The following is a 10629-nucleotide window of genomic DNA, read 5'->3' as shown; positions in this document are numbered from 1 at the left end:
TTAAATAAGTAGAGAATAAAAAGATATTTAATCAAAATCATATACAGCAATTATTGCTGTATTAGTTTATTGTAAGTTACATAATTCTTATTGTAATGTCACGTACGATAATCATAGCTGTAATCTTTGCTGTTGTTTGTATAAATATGAAGGATTGTCAACTAAAACTACAAAAACGAACGGCGAGGCAAAGATCCTTGGCCAGTCCCGTCCTGTTCCGTATCGGAACCCGATGTGGGCGAAGTCCAATCGAATAATCGAATGTTAATAATAATGTAATAAGCTACTTTGCAACATTATAACAAGTCATAGTTGACCACTCTAGAGCTTAGTCTATTCATCTACAGGTAAATGCGTCGCAGATCTTTTGGGGTGGTTATGGAATTGCATTGGGGACACAGCTTACGGGCGCCTAGAGTCTGGAGCCAGCACTGTTCACAGTGGACATGCCAACAGGATACGGATATGGCGGGATTCTTGTAATCATCGATGCAGATCAGGCACTTGAACTTGCTCTGTGCCTGCTTCTCATACAGACGTAAGCGAGCTTTCAGTGACTCGATGATTTGTTGCTGGTTATGGGCTTGATTTTGAGTTGCAGATCTGCTGCTACGCGACGTCGAAGGTGTCGTTCCTTGAGATGTGGATGGCTCCAGGCTAGCCGCTGTGGCTGCCTCATCCATTGCTTCAGTCGTTTGCTCATTTGTCTCGCTAGCGGAATGGTTGACATTGCTGCTTTTTGGCGTCTCATTGGAGGATATAAGCCGCCTTACGTAACTGGTCACATCCGCTTCCGAAACACCGCCTTCGTCGGCGTCCTCGTTCGCCAGCGGTATGACATCTGCTTCACCATATTGCGTAGGTCCATAGATGTGAGTATCATCCTCGTCGACATTCACATCATCGTCATCGTCGTTCGCCTGCTGCCCACCATTATATTTGATTGTCTGTCCCAGACTCAATGACCCGTAACCACCCTGGACGAGTGTCGAGACCCGTATGCGCTTCTGGCCTGCCCATTCGTATTCCTCGTACTCCTCGCTGTCGTCATCGTCATCACTTGATGCCTGCTGTCGCTCTCCGTTGCTTTGCCCGTTGCGGCGACTTGACCGCAGACACTGATTCGCATGCTCTTGAATCTGTGCCTGTGGGAAGTTCTTATTGCACACTGGGCAGATGCAGCTGTTGCTGCTGCTGGTGCTGGTAGTTTCCTGAGTGGCTTGACTGGTTGCAGGGGCTGTTGCAAGTGCTGGGGCTGATGGAGGTGGTGGAGTGGGTCGCTTGCGTGTTCGTTGTCGCTGTCGCGCTTGTCTGTTGCGTTGCACACGTTGAAACACAGTCCAGGGCTTCCGCTGTCCACCTTCGACTGCTGTCGAATTCGATTCTGTTGTAGTTGTCGTTGTAGAAGCTGTTGCTGATGCAGCTTGAGATGCTGTGGAATCTGTGGAACGCAATTGCATGCTATGCAATCGATCCATTTCGACTTGGCAGTGATCGGCAACCTGACTACGCTTGATTTTCGCATCGCAGGTGGGACATATCACATCCTCCTCACTACTGGCGAGCGTAAAGTTTTCGGAGTTGGGTACTGTGTCGGTTGCCATTGTGTGTGAACGTTTTGCAAGCCAAATAATAACTAGCAACCTCGGACTGGAACTGTTTACCACTCCCCGTGCTTAACGTGGTAAATTTGGGTTTGATCCCGTTTATAATCCCGGATTTAAACTTCAGTTTTTTTTTCGCTGAGACTACAAAAATTAAAAAACAAACGCGACGCCGATATAGAGATGACACCACATCTGCAAAACAATCGGAAGAGAACAGAGTGACCGCAATTTGCAACAGAAAATGTACTGAGAAGAATACTGACAATTATTTCTTTCTTCTATTCTTAGTTAGGTTATATGTTTTGAATTTTAATCATTCAAAATTATTAAGAAAACCTTCACAATGTACTTAATAAATAGAAAAATAATAGAGATCCTACATTACAACAGTTGTTGAGCATTTATTTATACCACACTGTGTATTACAATTGTTGAACTTGCCTTGTGGCAGTGTGACCAAAATACGAAGGATATAAAAGGAATCAAATTTCAAATGAATGCGGGTTAAGTAAACCGTTAAAACACACAACCTATACAAACAGATGTCTGACTATAGATATTCTGACACTATAATTTATTTTAATAGCTGGGCAGGAAGATTCATTGTTGCAAATTCCCTCCCCAATTATCCTGCAACTGATGGTGTCAGATTAAAATGTGACTAGCTTTAGTTTAAGCCATGAAATAAATATTCTTCAGTTATTATCACAACCGGCAAGAATGATGTGGTTTAATATTAGAAACTATATCGCTTCAGATATGCTTAATCTGTACTCGTTAATAGTGGAGCTGGTAATGAGCACAAGAAGCATATTTTATTATAATCCAAGTGGGCTAGAATGCAACTGGAGGTGGTTGCAACTGCATAACTTCACTAACCATCCACAGTTGGTATGCAATTCCGCATTGCCTTTAGTCCATCTAAATCGCCTCTTCAATAATGAGCTATTCGTCCTGGCATGCTTAGATGCGGATTTAGCTAGGAACGAGCTAACAGGATTGTTGTCCAGTCTAAGTCATTTAACGAACTCCAAAGTTCTCATTGAACTGGTTGGTAAAAAAAAAGCGTGGAACTGCGCTCAAAGGACTCCCTAGTCAGAGATATTCTCTTGCAATTCCGACAGAAGAATATGCTCAACGTCGTGATATACTTTAAGTCCATATCGCATCCCTTGGTTCTCTACAGCTATGACGCATTCCCCCCAATTCACTCTTCGGCAGCGGGACTTCACAAAATCGTGCGGAGATCAGTTGTATCCCAGGCAAATCGAGAATGTTAAGGGATACATTTTGCGAGTCATCCACGATTTTTCAGAACCAAACACCATTATTTATTACGATGCTAATGGGAAAAAGCATATTCGAGGATTCCTTTGGAATTTTATAGCTAACTTTGCTTCGACAATTGGTGCCAGGTTGAAGGCAATAGAACCGACGTGGCCCCATGGTCGCCATCTGGGTGACTCGTATATGCTCCAGCTCACTAAGAATAATAGTGTGGACATCGGTCTCTTCACTGCACAGGTCGACGAAAGATATTCAAATAGGTAAGCATTTATCTTTCCCTCTATAGTAAAACTAAACTTTGATTTAAATTGTGTATTTATTTACTATAATCTAGGAAATTAAATCTATTTAAAAAATTTAATCATATTTTTTTCTAGATACTACCAATACTCCTTTCCTATCCTGTATGCCAGCTGGTGCGTTATGATGCCCTTGGAGCGTCCTATCCAAATCCCAGCAATATTCAAGCACATTCTATGCACTGGCACCTTGGCATTCCTGACGATAGCTCTCATCTGCTATTGGCTGTCATCGTTGGGGTCTCTCTTTCGTTTACAGCGTTGGAATCGTTATTGGCGTTTATCTCCCAGGCTATTGGCTTTGCTCTTTGTCTGCCTCTGCCAGGCGCAGCTGATGTTCTTGTTGATCATGCATCCACGACAGTTGCCCATCGACAGCTTTGACGCTTTGCTCGCCTCGGACTTGCGCATTCTTGGCGTGAGTTCGGAATTCTATTTGCTGGATGCCGCCTTTCGAGCTCGCTATGCTGCGGCCTTTCGGTTGACCTCCAATGTTAGTGAGTTCTTCGATCTGCGAAACAGCTTCAACACTAGCTGGGCGTATAGCATCACTTCCAACAAGTGGACTATGATGGAGACACAACAAGAGAATTTCCAACGCTCCGTCTTTCGCTACTCGGACCTCTGTCTCCATGAAAGTCTACCCTACAGCATTATTCTCGACGAGGACTCTGTGTACTATCAAGCGCTGATGTTCTACTCTATGCGGGTTCACGAAGCAGGACTCTTGGAAAAATGGGTTCGCAATAGTTTCTATGACATGGTGGACGCGGGTCGCATGCACCTAACGGACTACAGCGTAACTATTGAACCGCGACCTTTACGTCTGCCGGACTTTCAGATTCCGTGTCGCTATTTTGCCTTTGGCATTATTATAGCTCTAGCTGCATTTGTGATTGAACTTCTTCGCTTCTATATCAATGTATTCTTAGAAAATCTTTGAAATTGTAGTCGGGTTATAAATCACAATCAGATTTACCACCCTCGAAAAAATTAATATCAACGCCAGTTTCTATGAATTCTTTAGTCACAGATCTTATCGCTATATATTCATACATGCATATGGGTAATTCCATGGCGAAATTTTGTCCCGTGCGAGACTTTTACAGTTAAGTGAAAATAATAAACTGAAACAATTTTAAAAATAAGTGAATGTTATTCTTAAAGCTCTAGATAAGCACTATATTTAGAGCTAAGATTGATTTTAGGAACTTGATCTGTTTTCCGATAAAATATATAATTTCGTTCATTTTTGGTTTTGCGTACGAATCGGTTAATTTTTGCAATTATCACATCAGAAAACAAAACAGAAAAAAATTTCTTAGCTCTAATTAAAGTACTTATCTAGAGCTATAAAAATAAACTTTTCTTATTTTCAAAATTGTTTCAGTTTATGTTATTTTCAATAAAGCACAAATTCCGTTAATTACCCATATGCTTTTAGTAAAATAATAACGAAATGATAACAAAGATAGGTGCACTGTTACCTAACTGGGCAACTTAAGCAAATCAGAAATTATAAACACAAAATTAATTATGTCAGCAGCACTTAATAAAAATAAAGTAAATAAAGATTATTTAAATTGAATCTAAGGAATCTGTATTGCTAAAATGCACTTGCATGCATATGCTTGCGATGATTTTTTATATATATAAGTTCATGGGCAAATTAATTTTATTATGATTAACTGATTGGAAATTAAAACAATATTTAAATTCACTTGCAGATCGAATTGTGAAATCACGCTTCTTAGTATTCCTGTAATGCCTGGAATAGATTTTCCAGATGCTGCCATTTCGACTGTAGTGCACTCTCCAGAATTTTATCTTGTACCTTATCTTATGTTAAATCTTACTCATGTAATACGTATATATTCATATATATGTCTGATTGTCCGTCTGTCAGACAGATAGACGGGCATGGCTGTATAGTCTTGGCTGTTGACCCTGATTATGAATATACATACATATGTATATACTACATGTATGACAATAATATGGCGATATCAGGGGAAATAGTATTTGCACTTCATTTCTACTTATTGTGGTGGCGCAGATAATCCCAATACAAAGAATTAAAAATCACGTTTTCTTATACATATATTTGAACTTTCGGGTTATTACAATAAAACGGCTCTGCGGTGGAGAGTTGTGGGAGAGAGAAAAGTTGTGAGCACTGGAACTTGAGTACTTTAAAGCTTTAAAGAATTCTTAATCTTGAGCACGTGCAATGTACATTGCGGGTGAGCAAAAAGCATTGAGAGCTTTTCGGTAGGTGGAGCGAAGAATGTGACACTCACGTAGAATGCGCTCGCCTCAACTCTACTTGATCGAACGTCAGTTTACTTCAGACTTTAGCTGCAGCGAAATGGATTCTACGTGTCGGACAAATAATAATAGTAATAATAATAATAATAAAGGCAACTGGACTTCAAATCTTACCATCACCTACAACTCATTAATGCGAAATCGGTATGCTGTGGAGTACAACATGCAACACAAAAATCGTGGAACGGCCATCATCTTCAATCATATGGATTTCGATGCCAAACTAAATTTAAAGCCCCGAAACGGAACAGAAGTGGACTGTGCCAGATTGCAGAGTGTCTTAAAGCAACTCCACTTTGATGTTCATTCATACGATGATCCTTGTCACACGAAAATTGTTGAAGCAGTTGCGAAATTAGCTTCGCAAAATCATGAAGATAGCGATTGCATCCTAATTGCGATTTTATCGCACGGAGAAAAGGGCCTTATCTATGCACGCGACGTTCAGTATAAGTTGCAGGATCTTTGTGAGTTCTTCTTACCCAGCAAGTGTCCAAGCTTAGCCGGCAAGCCAAAGCTCTTCATTGTGCAAGCCTGTCAGGGGCACAGCTTCGATCCAGGTGTACGAGTTGCAACAGAGAGCTTGTCCTCCAATCACTACACGATTCCAATACATGCGGACTTCTTGATTGCCCAGGCCACAATTCAAGGCTTTGTCTCCTGGCGCAACCCCAAATTTGGTTCTTGGTTTATACAAAGTCTATGCACCGAACTTGAGGAAAAAGGCAAAGATTGCGATCTGCTCACCTTGCTGACATTTGTGTGCCGTCGTGTAGCCGTGGACTTCGAGGCTGGTACCTCAGAAAAGCAAATCCCCAGTATTACAACAATGCTGACGCGCAATCTCTTTTTTAGAGATAGGCCCTAGACTTAAGTTTAGTTAAAATATAGAATTTACTTACTAGAACAAAATATAAACATATATTTTCAAATAAACAGCGACTTTGTCGTTATACGATGTGTCACCTCTAATACTGTTAAAATAACAGCTGTGCTCTGTTACTGCAATATCTGCTAACAGCTGCAAGCATTTTAATTTAGCATAGTTCGCATTTTGTTTTAATTTTTTTTATTAATTTTCTATGGTAATTGATAATTATTCCTACGGACCACAAGCTTAATTAAAAAAAAGAATTGTTTAACTATTGAAAATAAGCAACTGTTAATAACAGAGATCAAACATGTTAAGCTGTAGGACGCCGAGAGCATAACAGAAAACAATTACTGCGAGCACAAAAACAAGAAGAACAACAACAACAGCAGCCGCAGCTGCAGCAGCGACGCCACAACGAACAAAAGCAAAACTGCAACAACTACGCTGCAGTTTCACGTTGCATTCCTTTGTTACAACAACACAACAAGTTTTCGCACGCTTCCAGAGAGAAATCGTAATAATTTTAATCGCGATAATATCAATTGTTCTCCAAGCAAAGAAGGGACATTTCCGTTGCCTACGCTGGACAATACACCGCTAAGAAAGTGACTCATCACAATTCATATTTCACAATGGCCGATAAGAACAACGAGATCGAAATCGAGTCCACTGACCAGGTAGGAATTCGCGAGGTAGCTACCAATACAGATGACTTGACCGATGCTTTTGGCTCCGTCGGAGGCGCCTCCACTTCATCCTACCACAACAACTCCTACGGCAGTGGCGCCATTGGCCAACTGGCCAACTCCAATGGCTATGGCTCCTCCGCGTCCAGCTACCACAAGTACGTGGCCAAGATGGTCACAGATCGTCATGCTGCGGAGTACAATATGCGGCACAAGCATCGCGGCATGGCGATCATCTTCAACCACGAGCACTTCGATGTGCCCACCCTGAAATCGCGAGCGGGCACCAATGTGGACTGCGAGAATCTGTCGCGTGTGCTGAAGCAGCTGGACTTTGATGTCACAGTGCACAAGGATTGCCGCTACAAGGAGATCTTGGGTGCCATCGAGTATGCGGCTTCACAGAACCACGAGGATAACGACTGCATCCTGGTGGCCATTCTATCGCACGGAGAGATGGGCTACATCTATGCCAAGGACATGCAGTACAAGCTGGACAACATTTGGAGCCTCTTCACTGCCAATCACTGCCCCACCTTGGCGGGCAAGCCCAAGTTGTTCTTCATCCAGGCCTGCCAGGGTGATCGCCTCGATGCGGGCGTCACCATGCAACGCGGTCGCACCGAGACCGACGGTGACTCGTCCATGAGCTACAAGATACCCATCCACGCCGATTTCCTCATCGCCTACTCCACCATCCCGGGCTTCTACTCGTGGCGCAACACCACACGTGGCTCCTGGTTCATGCAGAGCTTGTGCGCCGAGCTGGCCGCCAATGGGAAGCGACTGGACATGCTCACCTTGCTGACGTTCGTCTGCCAGCGTGTGGCCGTCGACTTCGAGTCCTGCACCCCCCGACACCCCCGAGATGCATCAGCAAAAGCAAATTCCCTGCATTACCACAATGCTAACGCGCATTTTGCTGTTCAGCGATAAGCAGAAAGCACCGGCCGGACGTGTTTAGGATGCTGACTCACACCTTGATTGCTGGTTTAGGTATCGGTGGAGCATGCGGGCGGCGGGCGGCGGTGTGATATTTAATTGCAGATTTGCTAGTATCAATAATTACTCAACGACCAACTCTCTCTCTGCCTCTCTAAGCAATTAACTGTTCTATAACTAGCAAATATTTTATACAACTAGCTGTAGCTTCTATGTATTTGCCAGCTCCTGCCATGTCTTTGTTCAAGTCCACGTCCATCTGTCTGTCCTTAATACTTAAGCGTAATGTTTTAATCTGTTCTACTTACATACTATTTTTTATAACCTGCATTTGCAACATAATCCTCATATTTACTCTATATAGTTTAAGGACAAATTATAAATAAAAGTTTTTACCAAGCAAATTGAGCATTTACTTTTGATTCCCACTGAATCAGGATATATTCTATACTACTATATATTAGCAAATATATTACAAATAGTTGTAATTTCTATGTCCATGTCTATCTTTCATAATCTTTAAGCATCTATTTATATATTTTTATAAATGGCATAGCCAAGAATGAAATTGCAAATAAAAATTTCTACCAAAAATTTTGATCGTTTACCTTTATAAATTCAATCAAGCTATAAATGTTATATATATATAGTATATTCTATATAAATATGCGAATCTATCGTCCTTACTCCTTTAGGTTTTATAAACCGCATTTCCCATTCACATAATCTTGTATTTACTCCACACTTAGTTTATGAGAATTGAACAAACAAACGTTTCTACCAAAATTGAGCATTTGACCTTTGGCTTCGACTGTGGATCACACCATATGGAGCAGAGGGAGGCAGGCAGGCAGTTTATTTGGAGCGTCCAAGTGCAACGACTTCAACTGAAAAGGAATTGACGGATGTGTGACAAAATCAGAGAGTTGAGCTGACCTTGCTTCTGAATTCTGTATTCTGAATTGTGAGTTTGTGACTTGTGATTGTGATTCAATTTATTGTTAAAAGGCTTGACACGATCAACTCCAAAAGCAACATTCAGTTTCACTTAATCTAGGGGAAACTACTCGGCGATCGGATGAGAGATTAGCAAGCAATCTTTAGGGGGGCTAAGCTAGATAAATGCACGTTACTGATAATCATTGTTTTATATAGTATATATATGGTAATTAACAACGTAGAATTTTGCTCACAATTTTGCATCTTAGACGTGGCCGCCTTCCTTCAGCTTGGCCACCAAAGCATCCACATCGGCAACAACGGCACCAGCTTGACGCACTGGCGGATCTTCCACGGAGATGACCTCAATGCGTGGCGTGGTATCGACGCCCAAATCCTTGGGTGTCACCTTCTTCAGAGGCTTCTTCTTGGCCTTCATGATGTTGGGCAAAGTTGCGTAACGTGGCGTATTCAGGCGCAAGTCAGCGCTCAGCACAGCCGGCGTTTTGGTCTTAATGGTCTCCAGACCACCGTCGATTTCGCGCACAATCGTCAAGCCTGCGTCCGTCTTCTCCACCTTGTTGCAGAACGTGGCCTGGGGCCAGTCGAGCACAGCGGCTGTCATTTGAGCCGTCTGGTTGGCATCATCATCGATGGCCTGCTTACCGAGAATCACCAGATCCGCCTTCTCTTCCAGCGCCAGCTTGGCGAGAATCTTGGACACGTGCACTGGCTGCAACAGCTCATACTCTGCTGCTGGGACCTCCACATGGATGCCGCGATCCGCACCCATGGCCAAAGCTGTGCGGATGACCTCCTGGGATTGCGTGGGACCCACGGAGACGGCGACAATCTCGCCAGCCAGCTTCTTCTCCTTCAGCTTGACAGCTTCCTCGACGGCGATCTCGTCAAAGGGATTCATCGAGTGCTTGACGCCCTGTGTGACAACGCCATTCTTCTCGGGCTTGACGCGCACCTGGGGATAGATACAAGAGAGGGAGCAACATTAATTAATATTAATAAAAACGATTACGCAAAACGAAGCGCAACAAGTGATAAGAGGAAGCAACAGGCGATTCTTTCTCTCTGTTTTCTTTTCTCCAATCTTACCTTGACGGCATAGTCGATCACACGCTTTACTCCAACCAAAACACGAGCCATTTTCTAATTAACGACAAATCAATAATTTATATTTTTGCAATTTAATAATCGTGCACTATGCAAATGTATTACCTCTCAAGCAGCCACAGACAGAGATTGTCTAAAATGCAAGGGGAGGGTTGGGGGTCCAAAGGTTGTATTCGTCGCGGCGTTGCCACACTCCTAAAAAATAACGGAGCCAGACCAGTTTCTAGTTAGAATTTAATGCTCGATCATAAACATGCACATTAGCGCCATCTTCCGATTGCCAGAATGTTAAACAAGCAATAATAATTGAGATTAGATAAAAAGTTGAGCTCTGAGATTACCTAAGATTAGTAAATTGAAACTTGAAATATTCAGGGTTTCTTACACTTAATAAATATTATTATATTCCTGCACGATTCGTTCGTGGAATTTGAGTAAGAAAATTTAATTTTGCTCGCTGGTATTAACAGCGTACCGTTTAAACCGGCAGCTGTATAAACAGCTGATTGACGCAACCAGAGTGAAAGCGGATTTGCCGA

General features: G+C 42.4%; 5 protein-coding genes across 7 annotated transcripts; 3 read left to right on the top strand and 2 right to left on the bottom strand.

Annotated features, from left to right (window-relative positions):
- Nucleotides 1-71: 71 nt before the first annotated feature.
- Nucleotides 72-1804, bottom strand: LOC133838501 (E3 ubiquitin-protein ligase Rnf220). Its single transcript, XM_062269624.1, has one exon. It carries the CDS (start codon nt 1602-1604, stop codon nt 342-344), a length of 1263 nt encoding a protein of 420 aa, XP_062125608.1. The 5' UTR covers nt 1605-1804; the 3' UTR covers nt 72-341.
- A 991-nt stretch (nt 1805-2795) lies between these two features.
- LOC133836854 (uncharacterized) lies at nt 2796-4136 on the top strand. Its single transcript, XM_062267442.1, has 3 exons — nt 2796-3154; nt 3272-3427; nt 3485-4136. Exons 1-3 carry the CDS (start codon nt 2796-2798, stop codon nt 4134-4136), a joined length of 1167 nt encoding a protein of 388 aa, XP_062123426.1.
- Nucleotides 4137-5464: 1328 nt separating this feature from the next.
- Nucleotides 5465-6643, top strand: LOC133836574 (caspase-like). The gene has a single exon (XM_062267145.1). The coding sequence runs from the start codon at nt 5499-5501 to the stop codon at nt 6387-6389; it is 891 nt and encodes a 296-aa protein (XP_062123129.1). The 5' UTR covers nt 5465-5498; the 3' UTR covers nt 6390-6643.
- Nucleotides 6644-6802: 159 nt separating this feature from the next.
- On the top strand, nt 6803-8427 carry LOC133836571 (caspase). Its single transcript, XM_062267142.1, is given in 2 exon segments — nt 6803-7933; nt 7935-8427. Coding segments are annotated over 2 exon segments (1017 nt in total). The 5' UTR covers nt 6803-7027; the 3' UTR covers nt 8046-8427.
- On the bottom strand, nt 8202-10296 carry LOC133836575 (electron transfer flavoprotein subunit beta). 3 transcript variants are annotated; one of them, XM_062267148.1, is made up of 4 exons: nt 10196-10296; nt 10073-10126; nt 9217-9938; nt 8202-8910 (listed from the first exon to the last, which is right to left on the bottom strand). In XM_062267148.1, exons 2-3 carry the CDS (start codon nt 10121-10123, stop codon nt 9228-9230), a joined length of 762 nt encoding a protein of 253 aa, XP_062123132.1. In that variant the 5' UTR covers nt 10124-10126; nt 10196-10296; the 3' UTR covers nt 8202-8910; nt 9217-9227. The 3 variants fall into 3 exon arrangements, with proteins under 3 accessions (XP_062123132.1, XP_062123133.1, XP_062123131.1); XM_062267149.1 differs by lacking the exon at nt 8202-8910 and adding an exon at nt 9130-9155; XM_062267147.1 differs by lacking the exon at nt 8202-8910 and having other exon boundaries at nt 9130-9938.
- Nucleotides 10297-10629: the final 333 nt, after the last annotated feature.

Source organism: Drosophila sulfurigaster, chromosome 2R (genome assembly GCF_023558435.1).
Source record: "Drosophila sulfurigaster albostrigata strain 15112-1811.04 chromosome 2R, ASM2355843v2, whole genome shotgun sequence".
Taxonomy (NCBI): domain Eukaryota; kingdom Metazoa; phylum Arthropoda; class Insecta; order Diptera; family Drosophilidae; genus Drosophila; species Drosophila sulfurigaster.
Note: the sequence above shows the minus strand (reverse complement) of the source record. Positions and strands in the feature narration are given on the sequence as shown.

Excerpts from the sequence above, each read along its gene's own strand:
- LOC133838501 (XM_062269624.1), bottom strand. The coding sequence starts at position 1,604 with ATGGCAACCGACACAGTACCCAACTCCGAAAACTTTACGCTCGCCAGT.
- LOC133836854 (XM_062267442.1), top strand. The coding sequence starts at position 2,796 with ATGACGCATTCCCCCCAATTCACTCTTCGGCAGCGGGACTTCACAAAA. Across the intron at positions 3,155-3,271 it reads GACGAAAGATATTCAAATAG|ATACTACCAATACTCCTTTC; the intron begins GTAAGCATTTAT and ends ATTTTTTTCTAG. Across the intron at positions 3,428-3,484 it reads ATCTGCTATTGGCTGTCATC|GCTATTGGCTTTGCTCTTTG; the intron begins GTTGGGGTCTCT and ends TTTATCTCCCAG.
- LOC133836574 (XM_062267145.1), top strand. The coding sequence starts at position 5,499 with ATGCGCTCGCCTCAACTCTACTTGATCGAACGTCAGTTTACTTCAGAC.
- LOC133836575 (XM_062267148.1), bottom strand. The coding sequence starts at position 10,123 with ATGGCTCGTGTTTTGGTTGGAGTAAAGCGTGTGATCGACTATGCCGTC. Across the intron at positions 9,939-10,072 it reads TGATCGACTATGCCGTCAAG|GTGCGCGTCAAGCCCGAGAA; the intron begins GTAAGATTGGAG and ends ATCTATCCCCAG.